General features: G+C 38.5%; 1 protein-coding gene across 7 annotated transcripts in view; it reads right to left on the bottom strand.

Annotated features, from left to right (window-relative positions):
- LOC100691627 (protein tyrosine phosphatase non-receptor type 12) overlaps nt 1-17,665 on the bottom strand; it is a 54,636-nt gene that overhangs the window by 20,788 nt on the left and 16,183 nt on the right. For all 7 annotated transcript variants that reach the window (XM_005451691.4, XM_019346751.2, XM_005451692.4 and 4 more), the window contains 10 exons: nt 7,910-8,018; nt 6,322-6,398; nt 6,080-6,175; nt 4,428-4,466; nt 4,060-4,131; nt 3,861-3,920; nt 2,889-3,031; nt 2,066-2,132; nt 1,910-1,987; nt 104-202 (listed from right to left, as the gene is read on the bottom strand). In XM_005451691.4, the coding sequence (XP_005451748.1) occupies nt 104-202; nt 1,910-1,987; nt 2,066-2,132; nt 2,889-3,031; nt 3,861-3,920; nt 4,060-4,131; nt 4,428-4,466; nt 6,080-6,175; nt 6,322-6,398; nt 7,910-8,018 (840 nt within the window). The remainder of the gene's footprint in view (nt 1-103; nt 203-1,909; nt 1,988-2,065; nt 2,133-2,888; nt 3,032-3,860; nt 3,921-4,059; nt 4,132-4,427; nt 4,467-6,079; nt 6,176-6,321; nt 6,399-7,909; nt 8,019-17,665) is intronic.

The raw sequence follows: 17,665 nt of genomic DNA, 5'->3' as shown, positions 1-17,665 counted from the left end.
TACTCAGCGACATCCTGTCTTCCTTTAACACTACAAAGCATGCAGTGTGTGTGTGTGTGTGTGTGTGTGTGTGTGTGTGTGTGTGTGTGTGTGTGTGTCATACCATGCCATCATGGATCTGTGTGCTGGTGGGACTCTCCAGCTGCTGTAGCTGTTTCTCGAACAGTTGAGCGATGGCTCTATGAACCAGCTCATACTGCTCCTATAGATAGAAAGAAAACAGACACATGATGAGGCAGGAGGGAGAGAAAAAAAAGTGGTGCATGAAGCCAGAGATAAGGGTTAAATGCACGAGGTGTGAGAGGAAAGAGAGAAGTAGAGGAGGGGGAAAAAACAAGTTTCAGCAAATCAATATCAAATCAAATATACTTTCCACTCTATCAAAACAGATTTCATTACAGTTACAAGCTTCCTACAGGATGGCGGTCTGAGACTTTGAACTCAAACCTGTGTCAGCGTTTGGGAAATCAATTCTGTAATTCAATTAACGGAGCTCATTTTCACTCCTGGGAGAGAAAAAGAAACAGCTCGGACTAAAGGTACAAATTTGACTCTATGTAAAGTGCAAAATGCTTCCAGGTGAAAATCACACATCAACTACAGAAAGTAAACATGAAAACACACCCATGTTAAAAAATTGTGGCAAAACAACCTCAACCAGTTACACGCAGCGATGGGAATGCGTGACAATGAAAGACCCTTTTCAACCAGGTATGTAGCAAAACGAGATGAGAATGAAGGGGGTGACCCTTAGCAGGAAATAAGCTTTATTATTACAGCTGTGCATTTGAACATTATAACCTTAAAAGAACAGAAGGTTAACAAGATATCTTTTCCAAGTCTTGCAGAAATACAGTTTAACACTTCAGTTATATGATAACGTGCCTTTTTAAAAAAAAATTACAATGAAGGAAATGAAAATCTACTTGGCAACCATTACCACACATACATTACAGCCAGCCGATCAAGGTTCACATCGACATTAAATAAACTTTATCCTGCAGACACAGAACAAACTGTGTGGTGTCTGTCTGATTGAACCCATGTGACAAAGGAACAGAAGACTGTCCAAAGAATTCCCAGTGAGGGAGTGTTCGTGCTGATTTTAATTACCTCCTGCCTGCGGCACTCTACCTAAGTGCCACTTCTCGTCTAAACCGAACAGATTATTTCCCACGACCGTGTATTAGGGCCACATTAAGAAAAAATGTTAAAAATTGTGTGCATTTTGAGAAAAAAGTCAAAATGTGGAGATTACAGTTGCCAATGCCACAGCTCATATACACTCTATGAAACACCTTGTGTAGATGAGTCAGTGAAACTAACTGATCAGCTGTCCTATCGCCTCTTGTGATTCCACTAGTATCCTTGCACCTGCCCATTTCATTTTGGACAAATCTGGCCAACTCCTCCAAGTTTGTGTTTGCTTTTTTTTTTCTTCAGTGTTCTTGTACTTATCACACCACTGTGTTTATGTGCTAAAAGAGAAATGACTTCCTTTTAAATGAAACCAAGTACGATCTCACTAACTCATCGACACAAGGCATTCTGTAGAGGGTATAGCAGCCGTGGCAGTTTGTCTTGAAACAACACCTGTAAGCTCCATATTTTGACTTTATTCTCAAAATGTAAATCTAATGTTTTTCTTAAAGTGGCTCTAATACTTCTTCATAATTTCCAGTAACGAGAACACATCTAATACAGAAAAACCTATATATAAAAAGGGTGTTATATATGACGACGTCTAGAGTTCATGACCTCAGAGCCGTAGTTTGTGCGTGGCAGCAGTAAAGCTTCTGAGGACTGATTAGCATTTCTGTGCTAGTATGGAACTAGTAAATAAATTATCGCTCTGTATAAACATCCGTTTCATTAATTTACATGTGTAATGAAAGCTAAGACAACAAACCTTGGTTTGAACAGCCGAGTGTCGCTGTGTCCTCATCTCTTGGATCAACCGGAACACATTAAAATCTTCTGGAATTTTCTTTACAAAGAGAATTAAAAGAAATGTTAAAATCGATCTAATGTGTACATTTGCACAGGTAAGTGTGTGTTGACATACCCCGGCTTTGAGGAGGTTCCATGTGTAGTCAATAGCACAGATAGCTCCTGTCCTCCCACACCCTGCACTGTGATTAGTGGAAACACACATATACACACATAAGCTTTTGTTGTATCAGTGCACTAGATAACTAGATTTCTATCACTGAGAAGCATCTGGTCTTTTTGTATGTTGTTTGCATGTATGTAATAACACCTCATCCAGACAGGAAGGAGACAGGAGCCTCACAGAAGCACACACACACACACACACACAAAAATCATAAAAGGTGATCTCACGCTGTCAGCAAGCATTCAGCTACTATAAAGAATACCGTTTCTCCACGCAAACAGCGCACATCAACCCACACAAAGCATCTTAACAGATGCAGAGATGCAGCTTTAAGTCCTGCTGTGTAACAGAGGAACCAGGAAATGTCCTCAGGCTGCTCATTATAGCTGATTACACACACATGGAGACGAGTGTGTGCGTTGTTTGTGTGTGTACCCATGCATGTGCGCAGCAGAAAACTAGAAACTGTGGGCTTGTAATTATTCTGCTTTTGTTTACACTCAAGTTGATAACTTTACCATTTAAGCTTCTTACTGTACTGTACTGATAATATTTACATTTGTAGCCTAGAACTTTCTGTCAAGTCTCCAGCTTCAGTAAATTGGGTACAACCTGCTTTGTTTAAAGCAATTAAGCATTTTACATTAATCCATTTTTTTTTTTTTTTTTTTTTACAAATTTCAACAAAGTTGGTACATATTAGCTGAATTTAACCAAAACAACAAAAAACACAAACTCAATTTCAGCTCAGAGTAGGTGCACGCATAGCTACCTGCAGTGTACACATATGGGGACATCATTGTTCTCTTGGTATTCTCTCATCAGCCCGATCATATCCAGAATGGAATCAAATGATGAGGGGACGTCATGATCCGGCCAGTTCATATAATGGAACTGCGTTATCCTACGGGATTCCTGCAGGAAAACAAACGTTGATAACTGAGTGGAGAGTCAGATGAAAGCTGGTTCAGTGGTGAAAGAGTCAAACTATGATATGCCATGAACAATGTTGCCAAACTGAATCTTAAAACAAACAAAAAACTCTGTGTGTCAATAAAGTTAAGTATAATCCCACCCCATGGACCTCCAACTTGCCCATACAGGAAACAAATGGTTTTTCAAACTAACCCAAACAGCTCTCTCCAGATGCATCTGTAGTCTGCAGTATTCAAGCCTGAAGACGGTGCATCAGATCTGGAGCATGACCAGTTGTTTTATTTTTGTTTGGATGTTAAAAAAAAACAACAACAAAAAACCCTCACACACAAAACCCCCCCACAAACAAACAAACAAAAAAAAAGAGAAAAAAAACAAGAGTGCAGCGTGGCTGTCTATGCAGACCTGTCAGGACATTGCACTGCAACATCCTGAGACGTCTGAAGGATGTTTGTGGTCATTCAGCACAAACAGGAGCTTTTTAATGCACCGATCGTCCTGCGTGCAACATTTGGCTCCTGGTCAAATGGCTCCTTTTTCCTCAAACTGAAATTTAAAGGTTGCCGTTTAAATGCATACAAGTAGTTGAAGGGGGACCTTGGATTTATGGTTGCACAAAGAAAGCCTAATTTGACTTATATACAGCTTTTATTTGTTGGAAAACGTGGATATGAAGTTTATTTGTATGCAAACTAGTCGCCATTGTGATAGGCTGTAGTGTTATCTGAAAGTTAACACTTACTTTAGACTGGTTTCTTGATAAACTACATTAGGTATTAATGAAGAGGCCTCGAGAGAAAGCACTTACATTTTCATACTGTGCCGTCAAAGTCCTGATGAAGTAGTCTGTTCTGGCCTGCTCCGATTCCTAGAAAACAAAAACACGTGAGAAAAGAGGCAGTCCCAAAACCCAGACCTCCTACGTGCCTCCTTTTTGTTTTTAGACACTTGTCTCACACTCACACACACTCACTCACAGCTGTATCATCACAGATTTGTCTACTTACATAGGAGATTCTGAAAGGCCCAAAGCTCATAGGCTGCTCCCCCTGCATCGGGAAATACCGCTCACACTTTTTCTAACCAGAAAAGAAAAGTTAGCTTTGGCTGAGAACAAAATACGAGACAGACACCACAGCTTCCTGTGAACACACACTTTCACATTCAAAATAAACAATTAATGTGACATGTAGAACATAGACGGTGACAAATATAAGTGACTAATTATGTGCTTACTATAGCCATATGTGCATGCAATATAGAGCTCAAAATAAGTGATCAGTGTGAATTCACATTGTCTCTTTCCCCAAACATTTTTTATTAGAAAAAAGAAAAGCAGTTGTGATTTTACATGTGCAAAAATGTGCACACTTACTCTTCCCATCTCAAACTCTCGACAAGCCATCACAATAACCTGCGAAGACACAAAAAAGGAAGGATTACAATATCAACATTTAAGCTCTCAAAACCAAAAACGCAGATTTTTATTCATTCCTGTGTGCTCAGATTTAAAAGAGTTAGAGGAACTAAGCAGAGCATCCTTCACGTTTGATCGCACATTTCCATGCAGCTGCATTTCAGGTCATTCCCTTTGATCCTACAGGAGTAATTATCAAAGCTGCAGACTCATCCCTCTTCATAGCACTAGTTAAACCTAATCATAGCCCTCCTCCCTCTTCTCATTTTTGTCCATCTGGTTACAGCATAAGCACTCTCCATCTGCCTCTTAATTCCTGATGACACAATTAAATATTTATTTTGAGTATCTTCATTATTACAGTCTTACTTCGTACACTTAATTTATTTAACCGCCACTAATGTCAACATTTTTTCTCCAGTTTGTGTAATGACGCAAACCTTTTGTTCTTCCAAATCTGCACTCTTGGAAAGAGTAAGCGCTTACTTAAAAGATTTTAAAAAAAAAGGAAAAAAAGAAGGAGAATTAAATTTTACATTTCAAAAAAAAAAAAGTCTTCTGTTAGCTGTGGCTAGTTCTTGCAGCATTTTGCAAAAACACATTAAGTAATAAGCCTTCTCTTCCTCTTCAACCACCCTGCTAACAGAAGATCTTTATGCTTTTTGTGGCTAGCTTGCCAAATATTTGCACTGTTAAGGTGCCATTTCCAGCTCTTGCAGCACCACCTCTCACCCTTGCTATCGTGCTCTTCTAGTGGTCACTCGCAGTACTGCAACAAAACAGTCAACGCAACACCCCGAAGCATTTTTTCCCCCCCTCATAGAGCTCGCTTACTAAAAAGACATCTGTAAACTATTGAACTGAACTGCTTTACTGTTTCTGTTATAGAATATAACCTTTCATACATCGTAACCCTTACAGAGCCTAGAAAGGTTTGTTTTACTGGCAGTGTGTTAATGTAAAGTAAAATTTCGAGCAAGCCGTTACAACAAAACCCACCGACTCTCTCAGAGACTAGTATAGCATCAACATCGACAGTACTATTTACTGATTTAAGAATCCAACATTCTGATATATCAGCTGATATTTTGTATTTATGTGTGATGTGTGTAGTTATTTTTTTGCTTGTTTATGCTCTGCTCAGACAATTCCGCCCTCTGGTGGACAAACTATTCAACAAGAAGGTTGAAGGGTGTTTCTTTGATCTCTTCATTACTTTTTAAAAAATATTTTATTTAATATATATTATAAATGCCATTATTTATAAATTGGCACATAGCCAGGTTCTAGTTTTAAAGATCAAATCAATGCTTTTTAATTCCATTTAAGTCCTCAGTAGATAAAAGTTTACATCGCTGAAATTGGATCAAATCACTGCAAAGAAGCCAATAATCAGATATCCAGTCTATTAATGAAGACGGGAAGAAAAAAACCCATCAAGTACATCCAAACTGTAAGGATTTACATATCAGACTTTTCCTGCTCTCTTTACCTTCAGTGTTTTAGCGCAAAAACAGCACTTAGATACACGATTCAATCATTCACAATGAGAAAAACAAAAAAAATATCTCCATCCATTGATTTCCCATCTTCTAGTAAGGAATACTCACAGCTACGTTGTACTCCCAGATCATCCTCCAGAAGTCGATGACAGTGTTCGGCAGTGGACCCTGAGTTGCAATATAGGCCTCTGGGCCATCCATACCCTGAAAGCAGAGAAAACATGTTCACCGATCAATTATATTGATACATTCAGCGAGGATTAATCACATGACTCAGTACACTATGAGAATTTTTCCACTAAACAGTAAACAACATGCCAGAGAACATGGTAAAGCAACTTGACATTTACCTTAATGAAGTTAGCATTGATGTAATCTGTGTCCTGATTGGTTGTTTTTAGCTTCAGCTTCACTCTACTGTGATCAACTGGGGAGGAAATGGAAAGAAATATTTTCTCTGTTAAAACATTTTCTTCTTATTGAAACAAAAATAAACAAAAAAATGAATGAGGATATAGGTGGGAACACGTAAAACATGTGATATAACGGACACAGTATTATCCTCCATTTTTATGTACAGTGTGTGCGTACACATCTGTCACGGATGAACCAGTTTTTCCTTTGCCTTGTCAGCAAGTCATTCACTAAAAGCCTTAATGAATGAATGGATGGATGGACAGAGGAGAAAAGCAGGATAAAGGTATAAAAAGTAGGACAGATGTTGGGTCACGTAAGCTTCCCCCTGAGGTTATTATTAAGTACCGCAAGACCTCTGTGTAGGAGACCATTGCATGACCTACCGTAGCTGTAGCTGTTATAAATGGATCTCTAAATATACTTTCTCTTATTTTCTAAATTTCATCCATTTAACCAAGTAGTTAGAATAAAATCCTCTAAGTAAACACGAGCAGGTGACAATATTTAAAAAGATATTTGACATTTGTCGGGGCTGTTACCACCTTTAACTGAACACCGTTTTCTCTGGTGTACAGTGACCTTTAAAGCTGAGCTGATATGTGCGTGACGCTTATAAGCTGCTCGTCGTGCAGGGAGCAAAGTTTCATATAGATTATCTTGTCAGGCAACACTTGTGATCAAAACGCCAAGTGAAAGCATGGTGCGTTTATTGCTGTGAATCAACTACAGTCATGAAACAGACAGAATGATAAGCTAGTGCAGCACATTTGGCCTTGATCTATGCGTATATGTGCGCATACATAAAGGCCAGATGTGCATTTTGATAAACAAGATGGCAACCGGAAGGAGTAAAGCAAGAATCATCCTAAGATATTTTTACCTACTCATAGGCAGCACACAACCACCAAAACCCACAACAATGCTAAACATTAGGCTCCATTTAAATCCTTGTTTATAGAAGCATTGTAGCGTAGCAGAGAGGGCGCATTAATGCAAAGGCCAGGTGTTACCAAAAAGTTTCCATAAAAATCAAAAGTTAATTTCTTGTGCACCTCCAATTCTCCTCCTACTTTTCAGAATTAACTAGGTAAGTAGCGTCTCTGAAGGTTTGGGCGTTGCAAATTACCAGAATTTGCCCAATTTGTCCCCCTTTTCTTCCCCATGTCTTCTTAGTATGAAGAAGCCTCATCTATTGATTTTTGATTGGCTACATTGAAAGTTAAAAAACAAGAGAAATTTGAACAAACTAAATCATGTGGAAGCTATGAGATAAATTCTGCCACTATAAGCTAAAGAAAAAAGTTGACATCTTTACATGCCAACCTCAACTTTTATCCTGTTTTCTTAAAAGAAAGTGGATAAATGAGCAGTGGCTCCATTCAACTGAGTTGCCAGTATGACATACAACAAAAGTACATGGAAAAGTAACATGGCCATAAATTTTTATTAGTTTCACCTGTTTCTGATAAGTTCAAATGTGTCCTGTGGGAAAGAATCTTTCATCTGTGGAATATGACTTACATGGCAGTATATCTTTATATCTGTTCTTCTTCACATTCTCCTCTCTCTCCCCTATGTTGGTCGGGTAGATCTTCTCTGTCCGGTATTTGGTAGATAACCGTCGTAACCGCTAAAAACAAACAAGAAAACAAGACACAGACTGTAAAACACTGCTTTTCTCTTTAGCAGTTTAGAGATTTCGCATGTGAAGTGGTTAAAAGTATAAACTGGTCTTCAAACAGAAGAACTCAAACACTGATTATAGAAATGACTGGTGCGCCTTTGAGAGGAAATATGATAAGACAGCAGGGTCTGTGATACAAGTCAGACACAAGCCAGCCTATCAACATCAGTATCACTCAAGAGAGAAAACTGGTGAGCTCGAATGAGAAAGCAAGCATTAGACAAAAGCGCTAAAACCCCCCAACACAAAACAATAAAATAAAACTTATAGATGATGGTTAATAGACAGTGTTCAGTGCTCCCAACATACTCTTTCTTTAGGCTGTCCACCAGGGTATATATATATATATCCAGCAACTCATTTCAGCAGTTTCATTTTTAGTTTTTATCTGTCTGAGAGAAGATCACCCACAATTCACATATACGTGGGAAATAACCTGGCTCTTGTTGTGAAAGTTTAATTTTTGATAACCAGCCCACATTCCAGATCAAGGCACCAAAAACTTGTTTGCTAGCACATTGCCTGTAGTTTGTATGTAAGACGCTGAGCTGTCTGTAAATGCTTGCCTTCTACTTGCCTACTAATACTAACCAGGCCTTCAAAGTAAAAAAGTCTTGCCTTAACGCTGCAATCAACACATTTCAACTTTTATTCTGAAGGCTAACCATCACATGTCACATTTTTCACATTCTCACCACCACTTGACAAGTAGTTGGCAAGTCATTGGGGACAAGTCTGCATTTTTCATGCAAACTACAGGCAATGGCAGCAACCAAAGCAATTGCAAAGAGGTTCTCGGTGTACCAGCATATCTCTTTGTGACCAATTTTACATAGGACTGTGAGTGAATTTAAAAACCACTTAGGGAATACAGATCTCTTTTCCTTTATTGTGGATTTAGGAATCAATTTCTAACCCCAATTAATTCCCCAGGTGTTCACCAGTAATGATCAAGGCACATACTTTTGCAAAGAAGGGATTCGTGAGTTTCCCGTGGTTTCCGGTAGGTAGCATAACAACAGCAGAGGCTGCAGTGACTTCAGACACGCTCGCAGAAGTATGGGTCGACTATCATATGGACATATGCCATGCGTCCAGAGGGGTACACATCGAGCACTTGTAAACACTGCAGTATACTTGGCCATGTATTTTAAACTTTACTGCAAGCTTTTTTGTCCACAACTTGTTTCCGTCAGCTCCACTCCAAGCCCGAGTGCGTGTATGGAGCTGAAAAGGTTGGATCCGTGCATCCTCGTTCATTTAAGAAAGCATGTGTGCCTCCTTTGATTGCATCCACCCGCTCCAGACGGAAACTAAATCTGTGGGAAACATCTTTCACTTCAAACATCTTTCACTTCAAACATTTACTCAGAGTCTTAGCTTAGATACAAGCAGGTTATTCCCATATATAACACAGAAACGCTATTTCATCAATCCGTCTACACTGACATCACTATTAATACCATTACACCACAGTCTCACACACAAACTCCCAGTCCTCTCTGTGTGACAGTGCATAAAGTTAAGTGTGGCCAAATCTAATAGTGGCTGACACTGATGAAGACACACTCAGTTAATGGGAAATGGGAAGAGCACAAGTACGTGGGTCTCTTGTGTGACAGCAGGCCAGAGCTTAGCTAGCTGTCCTTGAACACTGCAGGCAAGGATGAGGATCTCTTTACAAAGAGAGAACACTATACAGGGGCCATATTTTCTTCTGTTTACTCGTGTAACTACAGTCATTATGTGTTGGGTTTAGGGCGTTTGCAAAATGAAGGTGACCTACACTCAACACCAAAAGCGCCATTTGTGGCCACAGAAGACTGAATCTGACAGCGTAGGCAAAGAGCTGAGCTTTAAAAAAAAAAAAAAAGCAGCTTAATACACTATAAAATGACTTTTCAATGAGTCTCTTTATTATCAAGACAATTGCTACTGTGATAGAAAATGACATCAGGAAGAGGACAAAATATTTTCATTTAAAGAACCACATTTTATTAAGCCTATTCTGAATCCTCCTTTTTAAAAAAAAAAAAAAAAAAATCTTCATTCTGCTGTCGAGCTTAACAGTGAAAGTCTAAAGAAACTTCAAAAGCACAGCAAAACTTTTGTACCATTATAAAACTCCTGCTGCTGAACTTAGATAGCATTTGCATGGTGTCACTCTCAAGGGCCTTTAAAAAAAAAAAAAGAAAGAAAGAAAAAAAAAAAAAGATATTTCTGAAGTCGGTTTAATCTCTTTCCTCTCAGTTATTCAGACATTGAGGAAATTAGGAATCTCTCCACTTTTCCTGCCCCTCTCTCTCTCTCTCTGTAAGTCTGAGAAAGTCGGCGTGGGCGTTCAGGCTTCTGGAGCCTCGTGTGAAAAATGGTCCCACCTCTTCTCTCTGGCTTTCCTCCTGTTACTGTAGCACGGCACTGCACACCCCAACTCCTTGTGTTTCTCACACTTTCTTCCTCGTTTCACTTTTGTAACAACTTCAGTGCTAGTGGACATATTAGCATGGAATAAATGTGACATTTCAAAAAAAGACTACACTTGAGTTTTCAAAATGTACAATGCTTACATAAGTATTAGATAGTGGTTTCTGTGCATCAGTTTTTTCTTCATTCATAAATAATTAAAACACTTCTGACTTTCATAAAGTTGACTTTTGAATCTTTTTATATTTTCTGAGCACAGCACCCAAGAATCCCCCCCAAAGACATGATGAGCTTTTCAAATTTCATTTTACGAACTGAGGGAGAGAAAAGGAGCGCGAAACAGAGACCGTGGGCGGCAACACAGCTGTGCATGTGTGCGAGACTGTATGTGTGTGTGGTAATAGCGTTAGAGCTCCTCTGGCCTCATGTGAATTACATTTGCAACAGAGGTCTGCTTCTGTGTTGGGCCACAGCCCGGGTAACATGCACACAAACACACTCTCACACAGACATACACAAAACGAGTAGAGAAGGCAGGCAGTAATGATGATAAGTAGCTTCCCTTTGTAGCCCCTTTTGTTTCATTTACAGGAAACCCGGGGAATCAAATTCATTTTCCCCATTAAATCCTGTGGATTTAGACATTCGGCGGCACCTGGCATATAGATTTTTGCCCCCTTAATCACCCATTTTAATCTTGAATGACAGAATATATTATCTGCCAGTTAGTTAGGACAAACCAAGCAGTAACAGCAGCTACACTCAAAATTTCTGCAAAATTAACTCTAGGGCAGGGGTGTGCAGCATAAGGCCTAAGGGCCAGAATCGGCCTGGCACAGACTCAATATCGGCCAACTGTATGGCTTTGGAAAATGTGAAGGAGAGCATCAATTTTGTACTTCCCCCCATGGCCATTCAAACCACACCAAAGTAATTAAATAAGAGATAAATAATTAAATGACAGAAAAGTTCCAGTGTTTCACTATTTAAGAGCTATATTTCGATTTTATTTTATTTTTATTTTTAGGTGGATACTTCTGGTATCTTCTGTTTTATAGTTACAAGAGAGTTTGGGAAATGAGCTACCTACTCTTTAAGCCAAGGGAGACAAGCTGATAGATTTCTTTTATTTACTACAGCAGCATTTCTTTATCACGCAGAAAAACTGAGATGTACTGTTGAAATTAGAAGTCTTCTTTTTCTTTTAAGATATCTGAGGGATAGAATGCGTAGTTAAACTTTTTTTGAGTTTTTACTCCAGTGTATAGCTTTGCATCATTCACAGTTCGACGTAACTCATAATCTTATTCTGTGACATGATAAAGGTCCTTAGTTCACTCACTGTTTACCATGCTGCTATAAGGCAACCCTACCGTTAAGCAATCTTCTTATGATAGACACAAAAAAGGTGTTATTTTGTACAGCAAGTGGGCGGGGCTTCTTGATTACATTTTAAGGATATCTGTTCAGTGACATAATGCAGAGCCAAAAGTAGTAAAACCGGCCTGAAACTAAGTGTCAAGAGCAATCTGAAACTTGAGCTTTTGGCTAACAAGGATTAGCAACGCACAAATTTCTTATAATAACGATCATAAACATTTGTAACTGATATGTTTTATTATCCCAGGTTTCACACAGTCACTGACAACAAATAAGTAAAATTATACTGATGTTCTTAAATATAATTAAAAGCATGTATGCAAAACCAGTAGTTCTAAGCCATGAATGCACCATAGAGCGCTATCTTCACCATCACTGACAGTGTCTTTATTTATCACTTGTTAATCTGCTGATAGAGCGGGGCTGACTTGCCCGTGGAGTGTCACTTACAACAATTACAGGAATGGCAACTAGGAACTGGTTTCAAATTGTCTACTCCATCAGAATATATGTCTTTAAATGTATCAGTTCCTTTAATCAACGCTAGCATGTTTTCCTGGGAAGTTGTGCAACAATGGATGTAAACTCTGCATGGCTTTTTTCCTCTCCACCACACAGACAACTGAAAAGGAATTAATGAAACAACCAACTAAAGATCAACCCTATAAAGGCACTTGTTTCAATATCAATCCTGAGTTATAATTACTAATATTATTAGCAGTTAAAAGCACTTGTTTAATTGAAAGCCTATGTGATTTACAGCAGAGTAAAAGATACCTCTATAATATTAGAAGAAGATTAGATAAAGAAAATGTTAATAGTACTCCAATCAGTCCTGTGAAAAACTAAGCTCACCCTCACGGCTTCCATAGTAATTAAGAGGTTAAGTAGCAGCTAGGTGTTGCTAACCAAATATACCTGATTAACTGACAAACTTGTCAATTAAAGCAAAAGTTTTATTTGCAGTTTGTAGGTCTGGGGCATTCTGGTGGGTTAACATCTTGCCACAATCTTCCTAGGAGGAGATGTCCCAGAATATTCCCCACAAGATTTGACAATGCTCAGAGAAATTGGAAAAAAGAAAACAAACAAACAAAAAGCCCCAAGTGCTACATCTCACACTCACACTCTGCAGGCCTCGATTAGCTTGTTAAATGTCGAAGTCCACCCCAGTATAATTAAAAAAAGACTGAACAAGAATAGCTTGTTCGGAAGGGTTGAAAAGGGGAAGTCTCTTATTATAAAAACCAAACGAAACATAGCAACACAGTTTAGGTTTGCAAAGTTGCATCTGAACAAACCACAAGACTCCTGGAACAATGTCCTTTTACAGACAAGACCAAAGTGGAGATGTTTGGTCATACTGCGCAGCTCCATGTTTGGTAAAAAACAAACGCAGCATATCTGCACAAACAACTCATACCAACTATAGAGCACGGTAGTGCTGGGCGATATGACGATATATATCGTGTGGACGATAGAAAAGTTTCTATCGTGCCATTTGTCTTCTATCGTTTCTATCGTTTCTAACCCGAATTTTACAAATTATTACATAAAATATATCATTAACCCTTTAAAACCGGTCGGAGCAGGCAAACTCCGTTTTCCCTAACTATTTTTAAATCCCTGTAGAACTGTAACCACGTAAGGTAGCGCAATAATGGTTTTTTTTGCATATGAAACGGTAGGAGTTGTACTTACATCTTATTCCATTAGCTTGCCCTAGGTCACGGTTTCCTTCCACACATAGCTTTGCAAAAATTGCATAAAAAGCACTTCCAGCAACAAAAACATAATATTCCAGACTTGCAGCAACAAAAACATAATATTCCAGAAACAGGTTTTGCCGATCCGATCAGCTGTTCATAACACTTCCTACACTGGAATATAACTCAGCGCGAACTATCGCATGTCCGCCATTACATGTCCGAAACCGGAAGTGATGTCATTTTCGCGGAAAATGTAGTTTTTTAAGCTTCAAAGCCTATGTTGGTGTTTTTAAAAGTCATGTTTGACTTTATGTTCTTCTGTATCGTTTCTGGGATGCTTAGAAGTCAAATTACACTGCTGTAAATCGTTTATTTTGATGCACATGCTGTGTTTTTGCAAATTTGCATTTATTTATTTTCATTTTTCCTGTAGTATATAAAAATTTGTGTATCTCAAAAATAAAACTATGAAGACACTCAAAATAAATCAATTTTAAGATAAGCTCTGGTGGACTTGGTTCTATGGTAGGTCTTAAAGGGTTAAATAGCCTGTGCAAATATATTAATGTTGTCTTCTCACTTTACATACTCTTAACTTTATGCAAGAGAAAATAAAGTATAAAAAAATGACATTTTTCACAAAGAAACTCTGTCTTGTTGTTTTGCAACATGGTGCTGCTTTACATGCACCCGGATTTGCGACATGCTTTACAGTAACTCAAAACAAAGACTGCACCCTCTCCACTCGCTGTTTAAAGACTGCATACTTTCCAGATGACCACAGGTCAGGTGGTATATCGTGATATATATCGTTATCGTGATATAAAATAATTCATATCGTGATAAATATTTTTTCCATATCGCCCAGCACTAGAGCACGGTGGTGGAGGGGTGATGATTTGGGCTTATTTTTCCAGCCACAGAACGTGCGCACCTTGCAGTCACTCTGTCGACTGAACTCCTCTGTAAAATATTCTAGAGTCTATGCTTTTGAACTGAGAACACCAGTTCAAAAGCATAGGTCAAGATTGTATCATGTAACAGGACAACGTTCTCAAGCACATCAACAAATCTACAACAGAATGGCTGACAAAGAAAAGAATCAGGATGTTTCAATCGTCCAGTCAAAGTCAAGACTTCAACCTGACTGAAATGCTGTGGTGGGACCTTAAGAGAGCTGTGCATAAATAAATGGCTGTAAACCTCAATGAACTACAACACTGTAAAAGAGCATGAGCCAAAATTCTTCCACCAATGATGTGAGACACTCATAAAATCATATAAATGATTATTATTTCAATCAATTTCAATCAAAAGGCAATTTGTGAACAAAAAATTTAAGCCCAGAAAAGGGAGTTAGCTGGAAAAAAAACAAAAAACAACTCTTGAGCTGTTTGTTTCTTTTGTACACATAAACTACAGATGTGACAGTTTAGGTTTAGGGGTTATGGTAACAGAAATTTCAAAACACCCACAACTCTCCAAGATTTATGTTTATTGTGAGAGATATGCTTTTGCACTGTTTACATATTTCTTTTTGTTGTTCAAACTAAGCATGTATCTTTCTCTTGACAAATGTTTATTCACTGTCATTTGTCACTCAGTATGATTACAGATTAACGAAATAAAATACTGCTTTACCTTGTCCTAAATTTTATTTCCAATTATTCTTACATAAAACACAGACATACACCAAAGCATGTGTGTACTCTCAGAAATGATTTCCATTTCTGAAGAATTGAAGAATCAGAGTGTGACGTTTATAAAACAAACCAACAAGAGAAGTGAAGTGTAAGAAAATTTGAGTGAAAAAAAAAACAGGAGATCAGAGCTTGCGTATTTCAGATAAAGGAGAAAAAGTCATCCGAGGTCAAATATAAAAAGAAAGCGGGGGCAGCAGGAAAAGATGGAGGGAGAAAGGGGAAGCAAAGGACAAGGAGAGAGTCGAGGCCTTCAAGAGGCTCGTGATAACTAAGCTAATGGGTTCTTTTATTTGTTGTTCCCGACGTTTATTCACAAGCTCCCGTTGCACACCGTCGCTTCACACTAGCGTCTGTTCTGATTGGAGAAGGTGGGGGCGAAGAAAAGTAAATATCCTTGTTTCTATTGGGATTCAAGTGCACTCCTCTATTCAAGTCTTGTTTGTTATCTAGCAGACGGTGGATGTATCGTTTCTGCCAAAGAGCACCTCTGGGTGGGAGAAATTAAGCAGGAAAAAAATAAATAAAGCCGATTTTGATGTATTGTAACAGTAATAAATATAAATTCAACAGAGACTAATACATTTACTACCACATTTAAAGAAATGAGAACCAGGATACAGCGCCATTTGATATATGCCTTAAAATGAATCAGCTGTTAAATAAACTTCATGCAAACTTAAGAGTTTCAGCATTACTGTACTGATTTCATCCCAGCTGATTACAACAATGACTGGTGCCAATTTTAAACCAAGAAATACAACTGCCTATAACTCTTCTACCCTCATGAAAGATGTCAGCACAATAAAAAGCACAGGTACCAAACACCACAGGAAACTGCTGTGTTCTCGGAAAAACTTGTGACAGGTCCTGTGGTTTTCACACCGTTAAAGTCATCACATCATTCCCGTGTACAAAGTTGAAATTTTAAAATCACGTAATACTTTCAATATATTTCTGTTTTAGCTTCTGCCTTTTTCTTTAAAAAAAAAAAAAAAAATGGTCACCTGCTATGACGTTTAAGGGCTCTGATTGTGTAGGCGCCACTCACCAAGAGGTGCCAGCTAGCAAAACCTTCACCTGCAGATGTTTGAAGCAGAAGAAAGCGAGGCTACGTTTTGACAGTACATGCTTCGTCATCGCTCGCACCTCTGCCAAGTCGAAAGCTCAGGTGTTGGCTGGGTTGCGTTTGTCAAGATTACTCAAAAGCTACTAATTTGATCTTAATGAAACTGAGAAGCGATGCATGCACAAGTAACATAGTAACCCACACTCAGGGCATGTTTAATGGTTTCTATAACTGACACTTGGGTTTATGCACAACTCCAGCCCAATCTAACAGTAATTTTACAGCAATCTACTTTAGAGGGATTGCCATAAAAAAATAACAGTAGTAGACTTCTCGGAGGCTCGAGATGCATGGAAACTTGTGTTTCCTCTTGCAGCCAACAACAGAACATCTGAACAGCACTTTGGTTTATAGTTAGAAAAGCACCTCTGGCCTTGAAGTACCACATTATTGTTTGTTAAACTGTTTGGGGATGAAGCACATCTTTTAAGAAATGATGTAGATCAGTCACATGAGAAAAGAGCACTGCAAATGGGGCTATTCAGCTGCATTTAACAGTAATTAAACAGTAATTAAACCTCTTGAATCGAAGTTATTAGTTTGCACTCTAATCACATCTTTATCGTTTCATTTTAAATTCACTGTGGTGGTGTACAGAGGCAAAAATTTACAAAATTGTGTAAGTGTCCACACACTTATGGCCCTAACCACAAAAAAAATAAAAAAAATATCCCACCCAAACCACTTATACATTAAAGGAAAGAAAACCCCAGGCAGAATACATGTGAGTAATATGAACAATTTCTAGGCAAGACCACACTGAAACCACTGGATGGTTGTGGCTCTGACTGCAAATGTATGTATCTTGAAACCTTACCTAACAAAAGCTCACTAGCATCTATTTGAAGACAATTGTCGAATTGAATCTACAGCTTGCTTGCACTCTACAGGGCTCCAACTTCCTCCATTTTATCATGTTCTTTTGGTGCAATAAAATAAACTTCAGTGCAATAAATGTTTGGTTGTTTTTTCTTTTTTTGCACATTTATCATTGCTACCATACTACTCATTATTTTTCTAGTTTTTCCCAGCATTCACGTGTCTAACGTTGTTCAGTTTCCTTCCGTACTCTGTTTCTACCTTCTGTTAATGTCTGTTTCTATCACTTTCTTACTTCCCATCAGTCTGAGAAGTTAAACAGTGTGAATGAGCTGGCCAATTTCCTGTGAACGCTTGACTTCCACTGCCATGCATACGCAGGGCGGTGCCCCCAGCAGCCCAGGGCTGACTTCACAGACCCTCTTGAGGGTG

Source organism: Oreochromis niloticus, linkage group LG17 (genome assembly GCF_001858045.2).
Source record: "Oreochromis niloticus isolate F11D_XX linkage group LG17, O_niloticus_UMD_NMBU, whole genome shotgun sequence".
Taxonomy (NCBI): Eukaryota; Metazoa; Chordata; class Actinopteri; order Cichliformes; family Cichlidae; genus Oreochromis; species Oreochromis niloticus.
The sequence above is the reverse complement of the archived record's forward strand: the minus strand, read 5'-3'. Positions and strand labels throughout refer to the sequence as shown.